Raw genomic sequence first — 25,829 nt, 5'->3', positions numbered from 1 at the left:
ACAGTGTACAGTGAAAAACTTTTTTGTTGCATCAGAGGAAAGACTACTTGATTACAGTCAAGACGTCCAGTGTATAGGATACAGGATAAAGTGAATAACATTTAGTGCAGGATGAAGTCCAGTAAAGTCTGATTAAAAATAGTTTGAAGGTCTTTAATGAGATAGATGGTAGATCAGCAATGCTCTCTAGTTGTTGGTAGGATGGTTCAGTTGCCTGATAAAAGCTGGGAAGAAACTGTCCCTGAATCTGGAGGGGTGCGTTTTCACACTTCTGTACCTCTTGCCTGATGGGAGAGGGGAGAAGAGGGAGTGACTGGGGTGAGACTCATCTTTGGTTTTTGTTTTTGAATGTGCATGGTTGGATATTTGTATTAATGTTGCAAATATTTAGAGGTGATTTGGAATTAGGCTTGGATTATTTCTGATTCCTGCAGCAACCTTTTGAAACGAAACCACCCTTGAAATCAAACCATGTTTGGAAATGGGAACAATTTCCTTCCCTTATTCTGTTGACTGGAATTTATTGTTGAAAGCATTTCAACATGTTTTGAAGATGTTGAAAACATATGAAGCTGAACAGATTGCACATTGCTGAAGATGTTTCCCAATTAATTGCACCTATTAAAATTTGCCCCTGGGGCTGTTGTGGAAGGTGGGGTGACTGGTTCAGACAGCCGGTTTACAACGCAAAATTTGTGCAATATCTGTTAATTGTTTGGGTGTGATAAGAAAAGTCGGCTGAAATATTTATCTGGTTGTAAATGTTTCCTGGGGAATGAAAGTACTCGCACACACCTTCGTTCCTTGTTTAAGAAGGAACTGCAGATGCTGGAAAATCGAAGGTAGACAAAAATGCCGGAGAAACTCAGCGGGTGAGGCAGCATCTATGGAGCGAAGGAAATAGGCAACGCTTCGGGCCGAAATGTTGCCTATTTCCTTCACTCCATAGACGCTGCCTCACCCGCTGAGTTCTCCGGCATTTTTGTCTACCTTAGTACCTTGTGATGTGTCATGTCGTGGACTGCAGCCTAGGGGCCTGCTGCTTTGCTGCCTGTGGTGGGACTCAAACTGGAACCTTGACATTGTCAGGAAACCACAGCTGACTCTTAACCTGTTTAACCGGTTTCTTCATGGCGACGGGGGAAGATGGTGAAGTTTCCAAACTGCAGGAGCCAGTCTCCCACCTTCCTGTCAAATCTGGGCACCAGGCTTTGTTAGTCATTGAGTCATACAGAGTGGACACTGGCCCTTCGGCCCAACTTGCACTGTCTCCACTAGTCCTGCATTTGGACCACATCAGACATCCCGCAAATCTCTCAGAATGTTGGCTTTGTTAACTGAGACACAATAAGTAAAAATTAGTTTATTTTCAGCAAATACACGACAGTGGTGCAGCTGGTAGAGCTGCTGCTTCACATTGCCGGAGACCCAGGCTCGATCCTGACATTAGGTTCTGTCTGTGTGGAGTTTGCACGTTCTCCTTGTGACTGCATGGGTTTTCCCCGGGGACTCCTGTTTACTCCCACGTGTGGAGGTTAATGGGCCTCTTCAAATTGCCCCGAGTGTGTAGGGTGTGGATGAGAAAGAACTTGTGTGAGTGGGTGATCGATGGGCGGCTTGGTGCTCACAACTGGTGCTCACAACATCAATATTCACACACAGAGGTGGCAGGGCAATAAGCAGTAGAGATGGTCACTGGTTACATATGAGGGAGCTGACCTGGGCCTCTATGTCTCACGCCATCATCCCATATATGGTGCCATTGCAGTTGTACGGAATCTTTGTCCTCAGTAATTCTGAGTCGCACTAGTTGCTCATATCCATAATAACTCCTGGGCCTCCTCCATTGCCAGAGTGAGCACCATCAGAAATTGGAGAGTCCACACCTCATATTCTGCTTGGGCAGTCTGCACCCCAGTGGCTTGAACATTGACTTCTCCAATTTCTGGTAGCCCTTGTTGTCTCCTCCCCTTCTCAGCTCTCCCTCAGCCCTCTGGCTCCTCCTCTTCCTTTCTTCTTCCCCCCCCCCCCCCCCCCCTGCATCAGTCTGAAGAAGGGTTTTGGGCCGAAACGTTGCCTATTTCGCTCCATAGATGCTGCTGCACCCGCTGAGTTTCTCCAGCATTTTTGTCTACCTTCGATTTTCCAGCATCTGCAGTTCCTTCTTGAACATATCCATAATAACTTTTTTTTATGATCAGACTCATTACAGTGTGGAAACAGGCTCTTTGGCCCAACCTGCTCACCCCAACCAACATGTCCCATCTACACTAGTTGCACCTGCCTGCATTTGGCTCATATCCCTCCAAACCTGTCCTATCCAAGTATTGTCAAACTGTTTCTAAAACGTTGCGATAGTATCTACCTCAACTACCTCCTACTGTAGCTCGTTCCATACACACACCGCCCTTTATGTGAAAAAGTTACCCCTCAGGTTCCTGTTAAATTTTATCCCCCTCACCTCGATTCACCCACTCTTTGTGTGCCCACTCGATCTATTCCTCTCATGATTTTGTACACAATGGAGTTATTTGTGATTCTCCTGAGCTTATACTGGATTCATAGAGAGCAACGTAAATATTGTACTGTGATAGACACAAAATGCTGGGATTAAATTTGCGTTCTTTTTGTTCGATACATGCAGAGTGCTGAGACAACGAAACAACTGACAGTAACACAGCAGACCCGTGAGGAGGAGACGCGGACTAAACAAGAGCTTGAATTTTCCATGGAGGAAGCCAAGAGGGAAGCGGAGATGAAGGTGAGACTCAGTTCTACCATTCAGGTTTCCCTTCACTGAACAGGCCTCCACAGTTGCGGCAATGACCTCAAATATCAGAATAGTAGTGCACTATAATGATGGCCAATGCTATATTCACTAATGGATATTCTCTTTGTACCGGAGAGATCTTCACAACTTACTTGGTGTCCAGGGAAATAAGTGAGATCTTGACATCAGGAAAAATTCAGGGGGGGAAAGCTTTAATAGGAATCTGAGCGGCAACTATTTTACACAGAGGGTGGTAGGAGAGTAGTGTGAGTGTATGGAATATGCTGCCAGAGGAGGTAGTTGAGGCATCAACATTTAAAAATCATTTGGACAGGTACATGGATAGGACGGGTTTAGAGGGATATGGGCCAATCACAGGCAGGTGGGACTAGTGTAGATGGGACATGTTGGTCGGTTTGGACAAGTTGGGCCGCAGGGTCTGTTTCCACACTCTGTGACTAGTGTAGATGGGACATGTTGGTCGGTTTGGACAAGTTGGGCCGCAGGGTCTGTTTCCACACTCTGTGACTAGTGTAGATGGGACATGTTGGTCGGTTTGGACAAGTTGGGCCGCAGGGTCTGTTTCCACACTCTGTGACTAGTGTAGATGGGACATGTTGGTCGGTTTGGACAAGTTGGGCCACAGGGTCTGTTTCCACACTCTGTGACTAGTGTAGATGGGACATGTTGGTCGGTTTGGACAAGTTGGGCCACAGGGTCTGTTTCCACACTCTGTGACTAGTGTAGATGGGACATGTTGGTCGGTTTGGACAAGTTGGGCCACAGGGTCTGTTTCCACACTCTGTGACTAGTGTAGATGGGACATGTTGGTCGGTTTGGACAAGTTGGGCCGCAGGGTCTGTTTCCACACTCTGTGACTAGTGTAGATGGGACATGTTGGTCGGTTTGGACAAGTTGGGCCGCAGGGTCTGTTTCCACACTCTGTGACTATGATTAATCCTGGCAGCTGTAGACGTTACCATTGAGACTTCCGTATCTGCAACGCAATAACAGATCACTGCTTGCACAGTAAATCAACAGACAAACTTAGTTAATATTTAAGCTGATAAATAACCAGTACTTAATTTAAAGACAGCATGTTTGCGGTAGTTACTTCTTACCAGTATCTTCAATGTCGAGACACAGCCCACTGCTCCTCATCAGCTATCAATGCAACGTTAGCAAAGTATCCCCCTGTATCTCGGTACATGTCACAGGACTAATCCAGTACAGGTTCACCACCCATTTTCCAAAACCCTTGGTTCCAGTGCCTTGCCGTTTTATCCATTTTGCCAGACCAACAGAGGTCATGGCCTTGGGGGGCTGAGATACCCTCTGGAAATTGGTCACGGTGGTCAGCTGTGGGAGCGGATCTGCTGGCTCCAGCTGGGCCGGAGTTCCAGAGCCCTCATCGCAGGGGCCAAATTTGAGCCACTGATGAACCCCAATGAGTTTAGTTTAAAGATATAGCATGGAAACATCCTCTTTGACCCACCAAGTCCACGCCGACCAGCGATCACCCGTACACTACACACTAGGGACAATTTACAATTATTACCGAAGCCAATTAACCCATAAATCTGTAGGTCTCCGTGTGGGAGGAAACCAGAGCACCCGGAAAAAACTCACATGGTCACAGGGAGAATGTACAAACACCATACTGATGGCACCCAATGTCAGGATCGACTCTGGCGCTGTAAGGCAGCAACTACGCTGCTGTGCCACTGTGCCGCCCGAATGGTAACTTGTCGCTGGAGTCTGGTGGAACTCTGTAAATGAGCTGGGTCTCATGATGAATAATGTGGGAGTCCTGCTGAAGTTATTGATGTGGATGAGAACACCCACAGAGTTTCAGCGCCGCAATGATTAAATAATGCAATCACAGCATTAAATTAAGATGAATCCAGATTTGGCCGAAAGTCTTTTTAATCATTAATCCGTTTAAAGGACAATTTCCAAGACTCCCTTCAGCCAGTTCCTTCATAACCCGATAATTGTGCCGCAAGCTTCTCCAGTCCAGTCAATAGCTTTTAAAGCTGCTGATAAATTAAGGGAACAGTGTGAGGCTTTGAGCTAACCCTCTTGTCAAGATTTTTAGTTCCTTCTTATTACATTATGCTGGTCTACATGGCTTACCATGTCGTTTTTTAATACTTCTTCTGGTGGCATGTTCTTTTAATTCTCCTTTCCGCTCCTACACACACTTGTCTGTCAGCCTTCTCTTTTAGCAGAGAAAGGTCAAATTCAAGCATCTCATGTTCTGTTGGATTGCTTACAACCCAATGGTATGAACATTGAATTTTCCAATTTGAGGGAACCCACAACCCTGGTGGTCTCCCCCACACACACTCACCCGTCCACCTGGTTTCCTACTCTCGTTGTTCATCTCTCCCATGCCCTCCTCCCACCTGCTCAACAACTATTCCACCTGCCAGGCTATGTCTCACTCCTCCAACCTGGTTTCATCTCCTCCTCATCTCCACCTTTCGCCTACCAGCCTATACCCTGCACTGCTGGCAAACGTTCCTGTTCCTTCTCGGTCCTGATGCAGGGTTTTGTCTCAACGTCATCTTGTACCTTCTTCCTCCATAGATGTTAATGACCTGCTGAGTTCTTCCAGCATCCTAATGTGTCTCTCCTTACCCTGATCATCAGGGGAAGTGTAACTGATATAGATATGAAGAGGTTTCAATATTGTGCTGTGCTCTACACCTATGTTCTGCACCTGATGTAGATGAGAGAAAAGAGCAAGTTAGGATCTAGTCCACAGGGAAATACAGAGACTGTGGTGTGAGGAGGGGAAGTTTACCCATTGTCAGTGACTCTCTGTCTATGACTGGATGGGAAAGATGGAGGAGTGGAGTGTCCTTCAATGGTTCTATATTGTCACGTATGCTATTGATAATGGCACTTGCAAGTAGCCCATGGTGTTATCTTCAGGTGTGAAGTGACTGCTGAGATTCACTCCTGAAAATAAGAGACTGCAGCCTAGTACTTTCAAAGTTAGTTGCGGTCATGGATTGGAGTTCGCAGGTTGGGCAGCTGGTAGAGCTGCCGCCTCACAGCACCAGAGACCCGGGTTTGATCCTGACTTCGGGTGCTATCTCTGTGGAGTTTGCAAGTTCTCCCTGTGACATGTGGGTTTGCAGGTTAGTCGGCTTCTGTAAATTGTCCCTGGTGTGTGATAGGACTAGTGTAGTACACGGGTGATCGCTGATCGGCGTGGACTCGATGTGCCGAAAGCTCTGTTTCCACAGTGCATCTTTAAACTAAACTAAAATCTTAATTTAAAAATATCCTCCTGCATCTCTCAGTTGTGCTTGATTTGGATTAAACTCATAAGTAAGCTGGGATAGATAACTGTAACATTCACTGGTTCGAAGCTTCCTTACTCGTGACTTGCCCGAATGAGTTGTAACGAATGGTGGCGTGTGGAATATCATTGTCACGGAGTTCGCCGGGATTACTAAATTACGTTTATTCACCGAAGTTTAACTCTGCTTAACATCCATACCTGCAGCTGGAGGACCAGACCTTTACAATGGAACAACTGAAGAGGGAAATAGAGGCAAAGAAGGAAGAGCTGGCTACCATCCAGGGCTCACTGCGTAACTCTGACCAGGTACAAAGTAGGGGAGCAAGAGTGAACAAACGTTCAGGTTATATCGTTTTCCTGCTGTTTTTCTCCTCTTGCTGTGTAAGGTGCTGACCTGTGCTGTGATATTGTTACATGGCTGTTGATCATTACCCTAGTTGGCCACTCATTCGGCTTTAGTTGAATGCATGTTCCACTGTAAACCATTGGAAAGCAATCCTGGCGCAATGTTGCGTCTTGAATCCTTCTTCATTTCGGGGGCATGAAGAGCTATTGTTTGCCACAAAGATAGGCCCAGGTATTGACAAGGCAGGAACGTGCTTGATCTCTCCTGCTGGATGATGTATCATGTCGTCCAGCGACACTATTGTATAACGAATATTCTCCCGTTAATAGTGGAAGAGATTGTGAGACAAGACTGGAGCAGGTAGAGGATCCCAATCAATGCTTGACTGAAATGTTCAGGGTGATGGTGAGAGCAAGGAACTAGGGTGGCACAGCGGTGCAACTGGTAGATCTGCTGCCTCGCAGCACCAGAGACCCGGGTTCGACAGTGACCTTGGGTGTTGCCTGTGCGGAGTTTACACATTCTACCGGTGACTGCGTGGGTCTCCTCTAGTCTCCTCCCACATCCACAAAAATGTGCATTTTTGTAGGTCAATTGGCCTCTGTAAATTGCCGCTGGTGTGTTGGGAGGTGATGAGAAAGTGGGATAATGGAGAACTAGTGTGAACGATGATTGATGACCAGCATGGATTCAAAGGGCAGAAGGGCCTGTTTCCATGCTGTATCCTTAAACTAAACTAAATGAAAAGGGGCTGTCCCACTGCGGCGACCTAAATCCCAAGTTTAGAAGAGTTTAGGAGAGTTTGAAAAAATGACATGTTGAAGACCTCCTTCGACTGTGGAAGACCTCCTTCAACCTCCAGTCGACTATGTTGAAGACTATCTACGACTACCTTCGATTACCTTAGACTACCCTCGAATACCTACGAATAACATGCCGACATACTATGACCTACTTCGACTAAACCTATGAGTAAAAAAAAAACGATTTTTTTTTCCATGGTGACCTTTTTTTACTCGCGGACATTTTTCAGCATGTTGCAAAATACGCCACGACCTAGCTGAGGCCTCGAGTATGCGGGAGGAGAGTTACAAAGACCTCCTAGGACCTCGTGTTGACCATGCTGCGAGTATGAGTCGAGGGCAAACTCTTCTAAACTCGCCAATTAGGTCGCCGCAGTGGGACAGCCCCTTTAGGAGGGAGAGATTATAGATCAGCCATGATTGAATGGTGTAGACTTGATGGGCCGAATGGCCTCATTCTGCTCCTATTACTTATGACCTTATGATGTGAAGGGGATTTTAATGAAGTTATCTGAAGGACAAATTGATCCAATTCTGCATTTACTTACAATAAATGAAGATCCACCTGTTGATTAAGTATGTGAAAGAACTTTGAGATTTCATTTACTAATGAGCTCGGGCACTCAAGGCCGTGCGCTGTATTGGGCCTTGGCTCGGAGATGCACCTGTAGTAATGAGCACGGTGTGTGCCTTGGTTGCAGGCGGGCACAGAGATGAACTCGAGGCTGCGGAGCCTTGAGGCAGAGAAGGACAACCTGAGGAAGACGGTGGCTGAGAAGGAAGCTGAGGCCTACACACTGAAGAACACGCTGCAGGAGAGAGAGATGGCGATGCACACCGAGAAAGACAAAGCCTGCAGGGAACTGGAAGAGCTCCAGGGGAAATTCACAGAGAAGGTCAGTGTCCCGGGGTTACCATTGCAGCTTTGTTCATTAAATTAGATTGCAGCTCATCACTCTGTGGAGGCAGCTTCATCACACAATCAAAAGCTCATGGGTTCAAACCTCCTGCTGGAGTGCGAAGTCCAGCCTGAACCCAGCGTAGCAATGAAAGAGGACAACGTTAAACTGAGCTTCCACCTGCACTCTTGACATTAGACACCAGGGAACTACGCAACAAAAAGAGTAGACAGAAATACCTGAGGGTGGTGTAGCGGCACAGCAGTAGAGTTGCTGCCACACAGCGCCAGAGACCCAGGTTCTATCCTGACAACAGGTGCTGTCTGTGCAGAGTTTGTAAGTTCTCCCTGTGGCCACGTGGGTTTTCCTCTGGGTGCTCCGGTTTCCTCCCACACTCCAAAGACCTGCAGGTTTGTAGGTTAATCGGCTTCTGTAAATAAATTGGCCCCAGTGTGATGGATGGAACTAGCGTAGGGGTGACCGCTGGTCGGCGTGGACTCGGTGGGCCGAATGGGGCCTGTTTCGACGCTGTATCTCTAAACTAAACTGCAGATGCTAGTTAATACACAAAAGGATATAAAGTGTTGGAGTAACTCAGCGGGTACTTTTGTGTCCTTAATCCTTCCGTTATCCTTCCATCATTCTCCCCTGCCTCTTCCCCTTTGCTTGCCTCCCTGCTGGCCTTGCTGCTTGTGTTCTTGCTCTTTTCCACACTCCACAACGGCTTTAATTCCAAAATAAGAAGAGTCTCGACCTGAAATGTCATCTATTCCTTTTCTCCAGAGATGCTGCTGAGTTACTCCAGTTTTTTGTGTCTCTATGAGGTATAAACCAGCACTTGCAGTTCATTCCTACACAGAATGATACGTTTGTTCTCTCCTCCGGCCACTGCTGCCAGCCGCCTTTTCACTTATGTTTCAGGCAAACCGTGAGCAGCTGCTTCAGCAGAAACTGCTGGATGAGCAGTTCCACATGGTCCAGGGCACGGTGAGGGAAGCCGAGAGCATCATCCAAGACGCCGTGGCCAAGGTCGACGACCCCCTGCACATTCGATGCACCAGCTCGCCAGGTAGGCGGTGGCCGACGAGTCTAATGATCATCACACGGAGACACAGGGAGCTGCAGACGCATCAATCCTGAGTAAAACACACAGTGCAGACAGAGCTAATTCCGAGTAAAACACACAGTGCAGACGCAGGAATCCCGAGCAAAACACACAGTGCAGACGCAGCAATCCCGAGTAAAACACACAGTGCAGATGCAGCAATCCCGAGTAAAACACACAGTGCAGATCCGGTTAATCCCGAATAAAACACACAGTGCAGATGCAGGAATCCCGAACAAAACACACAGTGCAGATGCAGGAATCCCGAGCAAAACACACAGTGCAGATGCAGCAATCCCGAGTAAAACACACGTGCAGATGCAGCAATCCCGAGTAAAACACACAGTGCAGATCCGGTTAATCCCGAGTAAAACGCACAGTGCAGATGCAGTAATCCCGAGTAAAACACACGTGCAGATGCAGCAATCCCGAGTAAAACACACAGTGCAGATGCAGTAATCCCGAGTAAAACACACAGTGCAGATGCAGGAATCCCGAGCAAAACACACAGACGCAGGAATCGTATCTATTCCTCTCAAGATCGTATACACCTCTATAAGATTGCTCCTTAGCCTCCTGTGCTCCAAGGAATAAATTCCTTGCCTGCCCAACCTCTCCCTATTGCTCGGGCCCTCAAATCCTGGCAACATCATCTTATATCATCTCTGCACTCTTTCCTACTTAATGATATCCTTGCCATAGCAGGGTGACCAAAACTGAATACAATATTCCAAATGCAACCTCACCAACATAGATAGAGCTTTAGACCTGTGTTTGAGACTTTGAAGAAGGGTCCAAGCCCGAAACATCACCAATCCTTTGTCTCTAGAGATGCTGCCTGACCCGCTGAGTTACTTCAGCACTTTGTGTCCATCTTTGGTATAAACGAGCACCTGCAATTCTTTGTTTCTATGGAATTCTATGGAATTTAATTCTTTATTTCGAACAGAATAAAAGAATAAAAAGCAAGTGTGATACAAAAAACAAAAAAACAAAACAAGAATATTTATAAAGTGTCATAAACAATATCTATAAATAAATGAAATTGTATGTGTCCGAAAAGGAGCAGGAAGAAGCCAAAGCCATATTCATTGCCATATATGTATAAACGATATGTATATCAAAATATATGATTTTGCATATTTATGGCATCACCTCAGGACCTGTCTTGTTACTTTGCACTAATTAAAGATGGGGGAACTGCTTGTCCGTCTCTTACAGATTACCTCATCAACAGGGCAGAAGCAGCCATGGAGTCGGTGAACTTGATGCAACAAGGACACTCGCAGTACCTAACGAACATGGCAGGTACTGCCACCTCTGTTTCAGTCGCATGTGCCCACATTCTGTACAGATGACAATTAAGAAATTGTGCAAGTTAAGATGCTGATAGCCCAAACTTCTAGGGACCGGAGGACATAGCCTCAGAATAAAAGAACGTACCTTTTGAAAGGATATGAGGAGGAATTTATTTAGTCAGAGGATGGTGAATCGGTGGAATTCATTGCCACATTCGGCTGTGGAGGCCAAGTCATTCGGTATTTTTAAGGCAGAGATTGACAGACTCTTGATTACTAAGGGCGTCAAGGGTTATGGGGAGAAGGCAGGAGAATGACGTTGAGAGAGAAATATAGCCATGTTTGAAAGGTAGAGTAGACTAAATGGGCCGAATGGTCTAATTTCTATTCTTATGAGTTATGAACATAAATTTGCGTTTGGTTTAAAGGTAAAAGACCTCTTAAATATTTTCCTCATTCGCTTTATCGGGACTTTCCTATCAGCAAGGGGGGCTGTGACCATCTGTTTCCAGGTGCAGAAGAATGGGCTCCCGCAAGGGTCAGTTTTAGCCCCAACCTTGTTCAACCTTTACACAAATGACCTACCCACCACCAAATCCCGCAAATTCATCTATGCAGATGACATCTGTTTGGCCTTCCAAGCACCAGATTTTGGTACATTGGAACAGGTGCTCAATGAAGACCTTGCTAAACTGGACGAATACTGCAAAACCTGGCGCCTAAAACCAAGCCCAGCAAAAACGCTCCAGTGTGTTCCACCTCCATAATGCAGAAGCCACAAGAGAACCAAACATCTATCTGAGCAGGACCAAACTGAAGTATGCCCCCACTCCAACCTACCTCGGAGTGACCCTTGACAGGACCCTAACCTTCAAGGAACATCTCAAAAGAACAGCAGCTATGGTGAAGTCCAGAAACAATCTCCTCAGTAAGCTTGCTGGCTCAAAGTGGGGGGCAGCAGCCCCCACACTGCGCATTTCAGCACTAGCCCTTGCATTTTCTTCAGCCGAATATTGTGCCCCTGTTTGGTCCAGGTCATCCCACACACACCATGTGGACACCCAATTGAACTCAACAATGAGGATCATCACAGGAACAATCCGCTCAACACCACTCCCTTGGCTCCCTGTCCTATCCAACATAGCCCCTCCACACATCCGGCGAGTAGTCCTCACTCAAAGGATGCTCCAAAAGACCAAAAACTCCCCTCACCTGCCAATTCACATGGACATCTTCAACCCACCCACTGCTCGACTTCCATCTAGACCACCAATTTGGAAGAACCCACCACCAGCTGATTTCACCATCCAATCAGCTTGGAAACAGGAATGGGAGTCCAAGGACGTCCCAAATAAACATCTGGTGTCAGACCCCACCCTACCGGTCCCTGGCACCAATCTCCCAAGGAAGCAGTGGACGACGCTGAATAGATTCAGGACTGGACATGGCCCCTGCTTGGCCAGCCTTCACAAATGGGGCAGCAGCCCAACCCCACGGTGTGCTTGTGGAGAGCAGCAAACAATGCAACACATCATTGAAGCATGCCCTCAACAAAGACTCAAAGGAGGACTTGTCACCCTTCATACAGCAGATCAAGAGGCAACTGCTTGGCTAAAGGACTTTGCATTCGCTAAATAAAATCCAGGTGCTAATACTATTATGTGCATTAACCAGAAATAATAGGTCTTCAAAGGTTTACAATATTACCCACTATCTTCCCCCTGCTTTAATTTGCATTTTTTTTTGTGAAATTGCCCATGTAAGACTCAGAAGAGGTGCAATTCTCTCTGCGGGTCATAAGTCTTTGGAAAACCTTTCCTCAAAGGGTAGCAGAAGCAGAGTTTTTGAACATTTTGAAGGCAGTGTTAGATTGAGTAGGTTAATAAGTGACAACAAGAGGTTGGGGGAGGAATTGAAAGGGTAGGAGGAAATACAGAGTTGACCCGTAATCTTGTGGTTTGTGGGACCCAGTGCCTTACTCCTGATCCTTGTTTGTACATTCATATCAATTAACTCAACTCTGCCAAGCACCTTGTGATTAGAATGCCTTAGTTATTCACGAATTTGAGCTTATTAAAACACAATTTAATGTCCTATTAACTATATCTTAATAGGGGTTACAAAAAAGTTGTTAAAGTCCAAGTAGCAGGTAGTGAAGAGGCTCATCTGGGAGTTTTAGCACGTTGAAGCATTGTTATGGCAACGTAAAAATAATTTAATAAAATGTGCAATTCTCCCTAGATCTACTGATTCTGTATATAATGTGTCTTCACTGAATTCCCCCTTTTATTTTCCATTGGTTCCCACAGATGCCAGCAGCCTCCTGCAAGCATTGACCAGGTTTGCTCATTTGGCTGCCGACGCCATCGTGAATGGCAGTGCCACGTCACACCTGGCTCCGACTGACCAGGCGGACAGTGAGTATTGAGCATATCCTAGATGCTGGAGAAAAGTCTAACTTCACATTCAGCAGGTGTTTGCGTTCCTGTTCAGCTGCAGCACTGAGACATGATGGGAGGAAGCAGATGGAGATGGGGCAAATAGCAGATGTTAGTTTACCAAGCGCTGGAGTAACTCAGCGGCTCAGGCAGCAGCTTTGGAGAACATGGATGGGTGACACTTTGGGTCGGAACCATTCTTCAGATTCAATGATGACTGAAGATGGAAGGATGTTTTACAGACTGGAAGCTGTGACTGGTGGTGTGCTTCAGGGATCATTGCTGGGCCCATTGCAGTTTGTGGTTTATATCAACGATCTGGATCAGATCAGAACGCACAAGGCATGATTAGTTTGAGGATTGTCTTTTATCCAGGGTAGGGGAATCAAGAACCTGAGGACATAGGTTTAAGGTGATAGGGGAAACATTTAATACGAACCTGTGGGGCAAATCTTTCATACAGAGGAAGGTGGTGGATATATGAAACAAACTGCCTAGGGAGGTAGTTGAGGCAGGCAGTATAATGATGTTTAAAAGACATTTGGATAGGTACATGGATAGGAATGATTTAGAGGCGTATGGGCCAAGCACAGGCTAACGTAGATGGGGCATCTTGGTCGGCGTGGACTCGTTGGGCCGAAGGGCCTGTTTCCCTGCTGTATGACTCTATGACGATGACTGTTAGATTAAATATCGAAGGATTCTTTGTGGTTTCCAGGAATCTTGCTTCAGGGGTCTCTGTGGGTTTTGCAGCCGTGTCCTCTGCAGTTTTTTTGTACGCCAGGTTAATGTTAGCACTGATCCAATAGAAGGTATCGGATCCTGGACCTGAAGGGTATTGGATGCTGTTACTGTGGAATATTGTTCCAAAGTAATCGGCCTTCCTCAGGGGAACACTGAAACCTGTCGAATGCAATGTGATAACATTCCTATAAATCGGAGTTTATATTTATTTACCATCCTCACAGGACTGACAGACGGTTGCAGAGAGTGTGGGAAGGAGAGCCTACGCTATTTGGGTGATCTGAAGGATAAGCGGTCAGTCAGTCATGCCGACCCAGCCTCCGTGAGGAGTGCGATTCAAAAAATCCTTGACCTCGGACAGGTATGATCAACTCATCACTCCCACCTGAGCGTTTGACATCACCAGGCCTCTACTCGCTGGAGTTTAGAAGGTTGAGGGGGGGACCTCGTTGAATCCTACAGAATAATGAAAGGCATAGACAGAGTGGATGTGGAAAGGATGTTTCCACTGGTGGGAGAGTCTAGGACCAGAGGTCATAGCCTCAGAATTAAAGGGTGCTCTTTTGGAAAGGAGGTGAGGAGGAACTTCTTTAGTCAAAGGGTAGTTAATCTGTGGAATTTATTGCCACAGAAGGCTGTGGAGGCCGTCAGTAGATATTTTTAAGGCAGAGATAGACAAATTCTTGATTAAAACAGGTATCAAGGGTTAAGGGGAGAGGGCAGGAAAATGGAAGTAGGAGGCAGAGATCAGCCATGATTGAATGGCAGAGTAGATTCGATGGGCCGAATGGCCTAATCCTACCCCTATAACTTGTGGGAAGACTTATTAGTTGAGTTTATTTTAGTTTAAAGATACAGCGCGGAAACAGGCCCTTTAATACACCAAGTATGCGCCGACCAGCGATCCCTGTGCACTCGTGCTATCCTACACACACACACACACACACGAGGGACAATTTATTATCTTACCAAAGCCAATTAACCTACAAACCTGCATGCCTTTGGAATGTGGGAGGAAACCGGAACACTCAGGGAAAACCAATGCAGGTCACAGGGAGAACGTACAAACTCCGTACAGACAGCACCCGTAGTCAGGATCGAACCGGGTCCCTGGCGCTGTAAGCCAGCAACTCTACTGCTGCACTAGCATGCCACCCCTAAATTGTAAAATGATCTGAGGAAAGCCCGAATTGAGATGTATCTGAGTTTCCTAGACAAATCTGATCATTGTCAACATTTTAATCATGTAAGAAATCATGAGAGGAATCGATAGGGTGAATGAGGAATCTTTTTTCCCAGAATAGGGGAATCAAGACCCAAAGGACCTAGGTTTTAGGTGAGAAGGTTAAGATTTCATAGGATCCCGAGGAGTAATTTTTTCACTCAGAAGGTGATGGGCATTTGGATTGGGCTGCCAGAGGAGGTAGTTAAAGCAGGTACTATAACAGCATTTAAAAGACATTTGGACCGATAGATGGATAGGATCGTTTTAGAAGAATATGGATGAAACACAGGCAAATAGGACTAGGTTAGATGGGCATCTTGGTTGGCATGGACACGTTGGGCAGAAGGGCCTATTTCCATGAGGTACGACTCGAAAAATCTATGAAATGAAAAGCTGCAAAATTCAATTTGCTGCATTTGGGATTTGGCTCAAACTTCAAGGAATTAGTATCTTTGCGAGATAAAGATCCAGTTGCTACAAAGTTGTTAATTTTGCTTTAAATCGGGAATCATTGGCATGTATCAAGGAGAACTGCAGCTCAGACTTTAACGTGCTTGAGCTGGATCTCGTTGACCCCAGGAGCAGGCATGCCAGCTTCTCAAGCTAGTAATTGCATTGCATAAGGCAGCAGATAGTCTAGTACCGTGACTCTTTCAAGCAGTCAGGGAGGCTCATAAAGAACATAAGTCTAGGAACAGGCCCAGGTCTAATGCCTCATTCAGTCGTATCTTGATAGATCTGCAACTTTTCTCCAACTCCCCTCAATAGTTCCATAATCTTTTAACCCCTGTTCTCTCTCACACACGCATGCTCACAGACATGCAATGGCAGTGTCTGTGGAGAAGTTAGAAGCTTCTGCTTTCCGAATACTGGATTCTCCGTTTAGTTTGCAAGATACGACTTAATAACAGTAATAAATCTTCCTTCTTGAAGTTTACGCTAAATCCCCAGTAAGGTGTTTCTGTTATAGAGCCAAAGGGTCATACTGCAAGGAAACATGCTGACCAAGATGCCCCATCTACACTAGTACCACCTGCCCATGTTTGGTTCATGTCCCTCTAAACCCTTCCTCTCCATGTACCTGTCCAAGTGTATTTTAAATGTTGTTATTGTACCTGCCTCAACTACCTCCTCTGGCAGCTCGCTCTAAATATCCACCACCTTCAGTGTAAAAAAAAAGTTGCCCCTCAGGTTCTAATTAAATTTCCCCCCTCTCACTGTGGGGGGATCGGCCCTTTGTTTCTTGATTTCCCCTACTCTGGGGAAAAGACTGGTCGTTTTAACCTTGTCACTGCATCTAGACTGAGAGACTCCCATATAACCTTGGATAAGATCTTTCACCAAAGTGTTTGAATCCGATCAAAGCCTGGCTTCATGTCATGATGACACGCTCCGAGAACGAGACCTGGGTTACAACAGTCTGAAAGAAACTAAACCTTGAGAGAGCAGGAAATAGTGCTATTATATCCAACAGGGTACATATCATTGATTTTGATTGTTTATATTCATTCAAATGTCATATGTTTTATTAGTACGTTGTGCAAAAAACCCCAAAATATGAAGGATTTTTATTCAAAGCGATCTTATCTAGATATTTTCAATGTTTAAAATATAGCCTAAATAGAGAATACTTTTAACATGTCCTTTCAGGAGTTGAGGCCCAAGAGCATTGATGTCAAACAGGAGGAGCTCGGGGACATGGTGGACAAAGAGATGGCATCAACATCCACAGCCATTGAAGATGCAGTGAAGAGGATTGAGGTAGGGTAGAATCCATCTTCCTAGAAAGCAGATCATCTCAGAACATAGAAGAATACAGGACAGGAACAAGCCCTTCCTCCCACAATGGCTGTGCCAAACATGATGCAGTTGAACTGATCTCATCTGCCTGTACCTGATCCATATCCCTCTGTTCCCTGTATATCCATGTGCCCATCTAACAGCCTCTTGAACGCCACAATGGTATCTGCCTCCACCACCACCACCCTGGTAATGTGTTCCAAGCCCCCATCACTCTGTGTGTAAACAAAACTTGCCTCACACATCTCCATTAAACTCTTCCCCTCTCACCTTATGATTAGTTGTGCCCTCTATTGTTGGACATTTCCACCCTGGGGAAATAAAAAGTTCTGATCATGGTTGGTTAAAGTTTCCCTGATTTCTTGTACAATCATAATGCCTAAAATGGTTTGCATTTTCTACTGATAGTAAGTATACTGATAGTCATAAGATGACCGTAATTGTTTCTTTACACACATTTCTGTAGGTTACTCCTTCCAGCTTGTCTGACCCATGGCAGACAGAGCAAGTAATTTCTCTAAAAATTCTAAAACACCAATCCAGGCTCCGATGGACTTTAGTCAAGCTCGATAAGGCCACTATACTTAATGACCCCTTTTCTTAAATAGTTTTTACGTGAGAGGGTCTGCTATAATTATAGTTGTTAAGAACTATTTTATCATGTGTTATGTTGATCATGGGGGACATAAGGATAATGGATTTTGGTATATGAATGTAATGGGGGGGCTGAAGGGTCATCTAGAATTGTTTCTCTTTTCATGTTAAGGCATTCTATAAAAAATGTAACAACATTCAGATGGAGATTTTAGTTTGTTCTATTTCAGACTGTCATGGCAAATGTTATTGGCATCTTTAATGGTTTAGAACATGCCAGCAGGGAAGTTTTGAGTTGGTAAAACTTAGTTTACATTGCCTTTCTGGGAAGAGGAGCAATCCAGTACAGTCTGCATCTTGCCCAAAGAGCTGAAAGCTAATGTTGTTCTAAACTGTAGGAAATGATGAAGCAAGCCCGACAAGGAAGCTCTGGCATTAAACTGGAAGTTAATGAAAGGTTAGTAGAAACTCAGTCATGCACAGAACCCAGTTTATATCAAAACTGATTTGGTATTTATTTTTTACCACTTGTACACTTTTCACATCATCACTTTTTTAATTGCAGAATTTTAAACTCGTGCACCAGTCTCATGAAGGTAAGAAAACACACACTAGTTTTTAGGTGTTTATTAAATTATTAAAGTAATATTAGTCAGCAAGTGATAGTTTTGTAAGTACCGCACAGCCGCCATGTTCCACGGAACAAATTCTTAACTATGACAATAAGCTTAATGTTAGCCGAAGCCCTTTCCTTACAATAACTACATGTAAAAAGGAAAGTCAGCAGACTGCATTGTAGAGTGATGTCAATATGGTTATGGCTGTGTTATTTGGAGGATATGTTGATTTATTTAAACAGATGGTCAGATACAGCTGATGGTTTGAGATTTTGTTAAAGATGGTGTCTTTTAATCCAGAGTTCATGGTTGTCACATGAGTACAAGTTTACTGTGTCACTGGCTTGCATTTTCCCTCATTTTAGGCAATACGGCAACTGGTGATGGCCTCAACAAGCTTGCAGAAGGAGATTGTGGAAAGTGGAAGGGTAAGCGCAGGAGATGGGGTGGGAGATTGCAACCTTCACGTGGTCCACCCTGTTTCGACGAATGCAATCGACCTGCCGTGCACAAACAGTCGAAGTTGTCTTGCAACTTTAGGCTGTGCACGCCATACGCAAGAAGAAGCACAGGAGACACAATCCTCTTGAGAATTGTAGGGCATCCCCAGTGATCCACTGAAAGGAAACTCCGTCACAATGATCACTGTAACTTGCGACGCAAAAATTATAGAACTAGTGTGAACAGGTGATTGATGATCGACATGGACTCGGTGTGAGGAAGGGTCTGTTCCATGTTGTATCTCTAAATTACTCTCACCTGAGGTTCAGCTGTATCAGGCTCAAAGTCTCTTGACACTGGTAATGTTTGACAGGGTTGGTAATATTGCCAGTAAACCATCACCCATTTAACTACAACTATTATCTATTTAGTTTCTGCCTGTATCATAAGACTTAAAACGTAATTTAGGCACCCCACCCCAAACCACAGCACTTACATTTTGCTCCAGTTACTGCTGTGCCTACAGCATCAGTTGAGCTCAGTATTTTGATAATCCACAGACATAAAAGCAAAATTACACCAACTATTTCATTAGGCTTTTCCTACCTAGAAACAGTGGTGCAGGAGTAACGTTTCTGCCTTACAGCACCAGAGCCCCAGGTTCGATCCTGACTACAGGTGCTGTCTGTATGGAGTTTGTTTGTTCTCCCTGTGTCCCAGGTTCCTCCCACACTCATAAGACAACAGGTTTGTAGGTTAAAAGGTACACAAAATTGCTGGGGAAACTCAGCGGGTGCAGTCTGAAGAAGGGTTTCGGCCCGAAACGTCGCCTATTTCCTTCGCTCCATAGATGCTGCTGCACCCGCTGAGTTTCCCCAGCAATTTTGTGTACCTTCGATATTCCAGCATCTGCAGTTCCCTTTTGAACAAAGGTTTGTAGGTTAATTGGCTTCGGTAAATTGAAAACAAATTGTCCCTAAGGTGTAGGATAGTGTTAATGTACGGTGTCATCGCAGGCTCGGTGGACAGTTTCCACACAGTATCTCTAAAGATCAAACTCTCCCTCCCGCCCACCACCTGCCCCTTTACAGAAATTAAGCAGAGTACAAAATAATCTGGAGCGAATTCAAAGAGTTGGGAAAATCCTGATACTTTTAATATGACTGAGTGAACCTAGTTGTACCTTTTGACATGCATGGAAATAATGTTTTTGGATTTGGTTCATTAAATGTTTTATAGGGAGCAGCAACTACAAAAGAATTCTATGCAAAGAACTCTCGCTGGACAGAAGGTCTAATCTCTGCTTCCAAAGCTGTGGGATGGGGCGCGACACAGTTGGTGTAAGTACCAGCCCCAACCACTGGGCAACTCTTGTCTCTTGTTCTTCATCAAACTGTGACAATAATAGAGGATGTTTAGTTCCTGTATAATGGATAGAGGAGAAAACATCAACGTCTAATCATCCAGTAGAAACAAACAACTGCAGATGCTGGTTTATAACAAAATGCTGGAGTAACTCAGCGGCTCAGGCAGAATCTCTGGAGAAAAAGGATGGGTGACGTTTCAGGTCAGGACCCTTATCATAAATAAAAAAGTTTAATCATAAATGGATAAAGTGTGGCTGTAAATGAATAGGCGCGCTAATTTAATAGAGCACGAAATAAGTGTTGGTGCAAAATACAGCGAACTGATATTTGACTAACGTAGAGAAAATCTCTCCAGATCAGACATCAAATAAAGCGTCTTCACGGTTTATTGAAATCGTTCAATTCTGGGTGTATTTTGAGCAGACTCAGCATTTTCTTCTCCATCGCATATAAACTGGAGCAAGCATTGGGCTGAAAACAGCCTGCGTTTGTGACTATTCTCCACACGGATTGTAATTGTGCTTCACTGCCTTGGCCTGGTTTCACAGATCACAACTCCCTTCAGCTACTGTAAATATCAAATCAGTGCTTAGATGGGGCGAAGGTACACAAAATTGCTGGGGAAACTCAGCGGGTGCAGCAGCATCTATGGAGCGAAGGAAATAGGTGACGTTTCGGGCCGAAACCCTTCTTCAGACTTAGATGGGGCGATGCTTGCTTCACTTACCCGCTTGAATTGCATTCCTTGCCTACGAGCCTCTTCACAAAAGCAAGCTTAGTTCTGTCATTGAGAAATGGTGCCTAGAAAGGAAAGTCCACGTGCACAAAATTTCTCGTCGTTTAAGATTGTAACTCTCTATAGTTTTGCTCAGGGTTCCTCTGACCGAATCTGAGTGCACACTTTAGTCCTTTAAACAAACATGTTTGTATATTCTAGCTTAAATAAGAGTTTTACCTGACACTGAAACGTCAACCCATTTAAAATTGCTCTGCAACTAAGCAGCTTCAAGAGTGTCCACTGTTGTCTGAAGTTCATGTTACTTATTACAACACTTAATGATGTTCATTCATTCATCACCTTTTATCCAAGGAATAGCCCTGCTGTTCTGTAACTGTCCACCAGATGGCATGTGAGAATTACTGTCCACCTCCATTCCTTTGTTATTTTCAATCACCTGTTAACTCACTGCCAAAGGGTTCTTGCTCTAGTATCTTTGCTCACTACTCTCAATCAAGCCAATGGAAACAGCAACTGTGCCCACTTTGGGTATTATAGAGGTGGCTGAAGAAGGGTTTCGGCCCAAAACGTTGCCTATTTCCTTCGCTCCATAGATGCTGCTGCACCCGCTGAGTTTCTCCAGCATTTTTGTCTACCTTGGCTTTTCTAGTGTAGCCTGAAATAATTTGTACTGATTCAGGTCAATGATGTGGATCATTTACTTGATTAAACTCCAAGACACAATGATCTCCAGATGCTGATTTGCAGAAAGATGTGTCAGGGGTAACTCAGCGGGTCAGGCAGCATCTCTGGAGAACATGGATAGGTGATGTTTTGGGTTGGCACCCTTCTTCAGTCAGTCTATGTGCTGCTGCCTGACCTGCTGAGCTAATCCAACTCTTTGTCATTTTCTGGGGATGGAATGGGCAGGGGAAGTTTTGGGTCAGGATCCTTCTTCAGACTGATGGAACTGTAACTGATCAACTGACAGGCAACTTTGATGCATTTATCCATCTGAAAAGATGGTTCATTACCTCACAAAAGATGCAAGTTTGTGGGAGTTTTATTTCACACATTGAGTACTCGGTTTTCGAGTTCTTGCCCCAGGGATCGAGGGGGTGAAACCTAGAGGTAATGCTTTTGTTTGTTTTTGGCGTGCAGAGATTCAGCTGATAAAGTGGTGTTGAAGACAGGGAAGTACGAGGAGTTGATTGTGTGCTCGCATGAGGTGGCCGCCAGCACAGCCCAGCTCGTGGCTGCGTCAAAGGTAAGACTAAAAAAATCAGGTGAAACATATGCTAAGCACAACTGAAATAAGAACCAGGCACATCACCATTTGATGGGGTTTCGCGTTGACAGAGGAGGCGGCAGAAACCGGGATCGATCCTGACTATGGGTGCTGTCTGTACGGAGTTTGTACGTTTTCCGTCACCGTGTGGGTTTTCCCCGGGTGCTCCGGATTCCTCCAACACTCCAAAGACGTGCAGGGTTGTAGGTTAATGGCTTCGGTAAAAAGTTATAAATTGTCTCTGGTGTGTAGGATGGTGCTGGTATACAGGGATCGCCGTTGGGGTGGCACAGACTCGATGGGCCTAAGGGCCTGTTTCATTGTTGTATCTCTAAACTGAACTCCAGAAACAGGATCATCTGAAATAAAACTATAAATGGGAGTGGTCACAAATAGTATCAGGTAGAGATTGATTCCATTGTTTGTAATTGACCCATCGAGTTCCTAGCCCAGCGCATCCCTTTAACACAGCCTCCATTCCTGCACCCTATTGATTGGTCTATTGTCACGTCCCTCTCCAGAGTCTGTGGCCACACACCTTTCCCGTTTCCTGTCTACACTTTTGCTAATGCAACCCGCTCAATCATGAACACTGTTGCTGTGATCTAGGTGAAAGCAGACCGGAGCAGCAGAAACCTGTCCCGTCTACAACAAGCCTCTCGGCACGTGAATGAGATGGCGGCCAATGTGGTGGCATCAACAAAGTCAGGACAGGAACAGATCAAAGACAAAGGTAAACCGACCGCACGAGGGTAACAGCGCATCCCCTTACCTCACCTGCCGCAGTTTGATATTATGCATTGTCTTCATCTGTACTTGGGTAGTGACATCCCCGTTTCAATATTTTTTCCAGATACAATGGATTTTTCAGGAATCTCAAGGATTAAGCTTAAAAAGCAGGAGATTGAAACACAGGTACACTACTACTTTTAGATTGTCACCAGATAATGTAGTTTATAGCCCATGGAAAAGGTTCTGACTGTCTACCCTATCTATGCTTCCCCTAATTTTGTATGTCTATCAAGTCTCCCCTCAACCTCTGACACCCCAGAGAAAACAATCTATGTTCATCCTCTCCATATAGCCAATCTAATCCAAGCTGCATTCAAGTAAACATAGAAAACAGGTGTAGGAGTAGGCCATTCAGCTCTTCGAGCCAGCACCGCTATTCAATATGATCATGGCTGATCATCCAAAGTCAGTACCCCATTCCTGCTTTCTTCCCATATCCCATTAGCCCTAAGAGCTAAATCTAACTCAAAAACATCCAGTGAATTGGCTTCCACTGCCTTCTGTGGCAGAGAATTCCACAAATTCACAACTCTGAGTGAAAATGTTTTTCCTCTCCCCCAACATCGGGAACATTTTTCCTGCATCTAGCCTGTCCAAACCCTTAAGAATTTTATGTATCTATAAGATATCCTCTCATCCTTCTAAATTCCAGTGAATATAATCCCAGTCGATCTATTATTTCATCATATGTCAGTTCCGCCATCCTGGGAATTAACCTGGTGAACCTACGCTGCACTCCTTCAATAGCAAGAATGTTCTTCCTCAAGTTAGGAGACCAAAACTGCACACAATACTCCAGGTGTGGTCTCACCAGGGTCCTGTACAACTGCAGTAGGACCTCTTTGCCCCTATACTCAAATCCTCTCACTTTGCTTTCTTCACTGCCTGCTGTACCTGCATGCTTACTTTCAGTGACTGATGTACAAGGACACCCAGGTCTCGTTGCACCCCCCCTTTTCCTAATCTGACACTATTAAGATAATAACCTCTTCTGCACCCTCTCCAAACCCGGCATATGCTTACCGGCTCTTATACTCGAAAGGTCATAAGTGATAGGAGCAGAATTAGGTAATTCCGCCATTCAATCATGGCTGATCGATCTTGCCGTCCTAACCCCCCTTCTCCCCTGACACCCGTATTAATCAAGAATCTATTTAACTGCCTAATCTCTGCCTTAGAACAAGCGGTGCTCTTCAAGGTTGGTTTATTGTCACGTACCAATTAAGGTGCAGTGAAATTCATATTGCCATAGTCCTACCAATAAAGAGCAACAAGATACCCAAATTAATTGTTTAACATGAACGTCTACCACAGTGACTCCCCCACATTCCTCACTGTGATGGAAGGCAAACAAAAGTTCAATCTTCTTCCCTTCTTTGTTCTCCCGCGGTCGGGGCGATCTTCGCTCCCGCGACCGGCGGTCGAGCCCTCCGCATCAGGGCGATCAAGCTCCCGCGTCCGGAGGTTGAGCCCTCCGCATCAGGGCGATCAAGCTCCCGCGTCCGGCGGTCGAGCCCTCCGCATCGGGGCGATCAAGCTCCCGCGTCCCTAGTCTCAGTCCCCATGTATGTTCACGACATTATCCAGAATTTAAGGGTATTGACATATGGGGTTGGTGTTTAAATCAGGTGGCCTATCCTTACATACTAACTGCTTCTGTTTAGGTGAAAGTACTGGAATTGGAAAATAAACTGGAGCAGGAACGAATGAAGCTTGGAGATCTTCGAAAGAAACATTATGAGCTGGGAGGAACCAACGATGAAATATTGGAAGATAAACTGCCTTCAAAACCTGAGGTTTCAAGGAAGCCACCACTTTCTCAAAAGCCAAATATCCCACCAAAAAAAGATTCACAGGCAAGTGTGATCAGGTCCAACTTTTACTACTTCTGTTAATTGCTAAAATGAGTGACATCTTGGATGAAAGGATCTAGACCGAGAATTACACTGTTGATTTGGCATCTTTAGGATGTTCCAAGATATGTCACCCAGTTGAAGTAAAAATTATGCAGAACGATGGGAAGCAATTTTTCCACCGCAGCCTCTGTATTTAAAGCCTTGTGACCAAGTGTGTTGGATTATTTTTTACTTGTAATTATTCAATATTTTGCAGTTAAATGCATCGGACCTGGCTTATGTTTCTCATTTACGGAACTCTCAATAAGGAAACATGAAGGTGGCTGCATTATATTGGAACAGAACAAGACTCTGCATTCTTTACAAGTCAAGCACATCGGATGGCAGTGTCACATTCCATAAACGTGCCAGTTTTACTTTTTTGATGAGCCCCTTATCGAATTAAAATAGTGCAAAGCAAATTATAGGAGCTAATTTCACATTAATAGGCAACATTTCAAATTGGTCAAGCAGGATGAAATTGAAACAGCCGTTCATTCTAGCCTTTAATCAGTCCTTCGAAAAAATCAGAGAGTTATCATTGTTTTTTTAAATAAAGACTGTTTAGTATGTACATTTACTACTGGGCCAGGATATTTGTTTGGTTGCTGGAATGCAACCTAAATAATGAAAGATTAAGTAGTTTCAGCTTTGCATATACTTTTAAACTACAATTTCTGGGAAATGCAGTATAAAGTATTTTGTATGTATGTGAAAATTTTAATAGGTGTGGTGTATTTATTAGCAATAGAACATAATTTGCCCAATGAACATTTGTCTTCAGCTGTATTGAATTTTATGAGAAACCTAGGAATTTTAACGTGAAGTTTGAAATAAACTGAGTATGTATATTATTTTTGTAAATCAGATGTAACTAAAGATTCAAAAGTCAAGGAAATCTTGTATCTGTTGGAACAGCTGATCCGCTGCTTCCTTTGAATTTAAGATTGATCTCAGTTTCTCTTTGAATATTCAAGTTGAAAGCTGTGCCAAGAGCATTATCTCCTCCAACCTCATCTACTGCATCCGCTGCTCTAGATGTCAGCTGATTTACATCGGGGAGACTAAGCGTAGGTTGGGCGATCGTTTCGCCGAACACCTCCGCTCAGTCCGCAATAACCAACCTGACCTCCCGGTGGCTCAGCACTTCAACTCCCCCTCCCATTCACAATCCGACCTCTCTGTCCTGGGTCTCCTCCATTGCCAGAGTGAGCAACAGCGGAAATTGGAGGAACAGCACCTCATATTCCGTCTGGGGACCTTGCGTCCGGATGGCATTAACATTGAATTCTCCCAATTTTGCTAGCCCTTGCTGTCTCCTCCCCTTCCTTAACCCTCTAGCTGTCTCCTCCCACCCTCCCATCCACCCGCCC

General features: G+C 44.9%; 1 protein-coding gene across 1 annotated transcript in view; it reads left to right on the top strand.

Annotated features, from left to right (window-relative positions):
• The window catches only part of hip1r (huntingtin interacting protein 1 related), a 115,778-nt gene extending 90,424 nt beyond the window's left edge, over window positions 1-25,354 (top strand). The window contains exons 16-32 of the mRNA XM_033043192.1: window positions 2,645-2,761; window positions 6,291-6,392; window positions 7,937-8,131; window positions 9,056-9,203; window positions 10,461-10,547; window positions 12,847-12,954; window positions 13,944-14,080; window positions 16,595-16,705; window positions 17,737-17,795; window positions 17,904-17,934; window positions 18,321-18,383; window positions 19,636-19,736; window positions 21,643-21,748; window positions 22,379-22,502; window positions 22,623-22,684; window positions 24,226-24,417; window positions 24,674-25,354. Of these exons, the coding sequence (XP_032899083.1) occupies window positions 2,645-2,761; window positions 6,291-6,392; window positions 7,937-8,131; window positions 9,056-9,203; window positions 10,461-10,547; window positions 12,847-12,954; window positions 13,944-14,080; window positions 16,595-16,705; window positions 17,737-17,795; window positions 17,904-17,934; window positions 18,321-18,383; window positions 19,636-19,736; window positions 21,643-21,748; window positions 22,379-22,502; window positions 22,623-22,684; window positions 24,226-24,417; window positions 24,674-24,724 (1,794 nt within the window). The 3' untranslated portion in view covers window positions 24,725-25,354. The remainder of the gene's footprint in view (window positions 1-2,644; window positions 2,762-6,290; window positions 6,393-7,936; window positions 8,132-9,055; window positions 9,204-10,460; window positions 10,548-12,846; window positions 12,955-13,943; window positions 14,081-16,594; window positions 16,706-17,736; window positions 17,796-17,903; window positions 17,935-18,320; window positions 18,384-19,635; window positions 19,737-21,642; window positions 21,749-22,378; window positions 22,503-22,622; window positions 22,685-24,225; window positions 24,418-24,673) is intronic.
• The last annotated feature ends 475 nt before the right edge of the window (window positions 25,355-25,829 follow it).

This window comes from Amblyraja radiata, chromosome 25 (assembly GCF_010909765.2).
Source record: "Amblyraja radiata isolate CabotCenter1 chromosome 25, sAmbRad1.1.pri, whole genome shotgun sequence".
Taxonomy (NCBI): domain Eukaryota; kingdom Metazoa; phylum Chordata; class Chondrichthyes; order Rajiformes; family Rajidae; genus Amblyraja; species Amblyraja radiata.
Note: the sequence above shows the minus strand (reverse complement) of the source record. Positions and strands in the feature narration are given on the sequence as shown.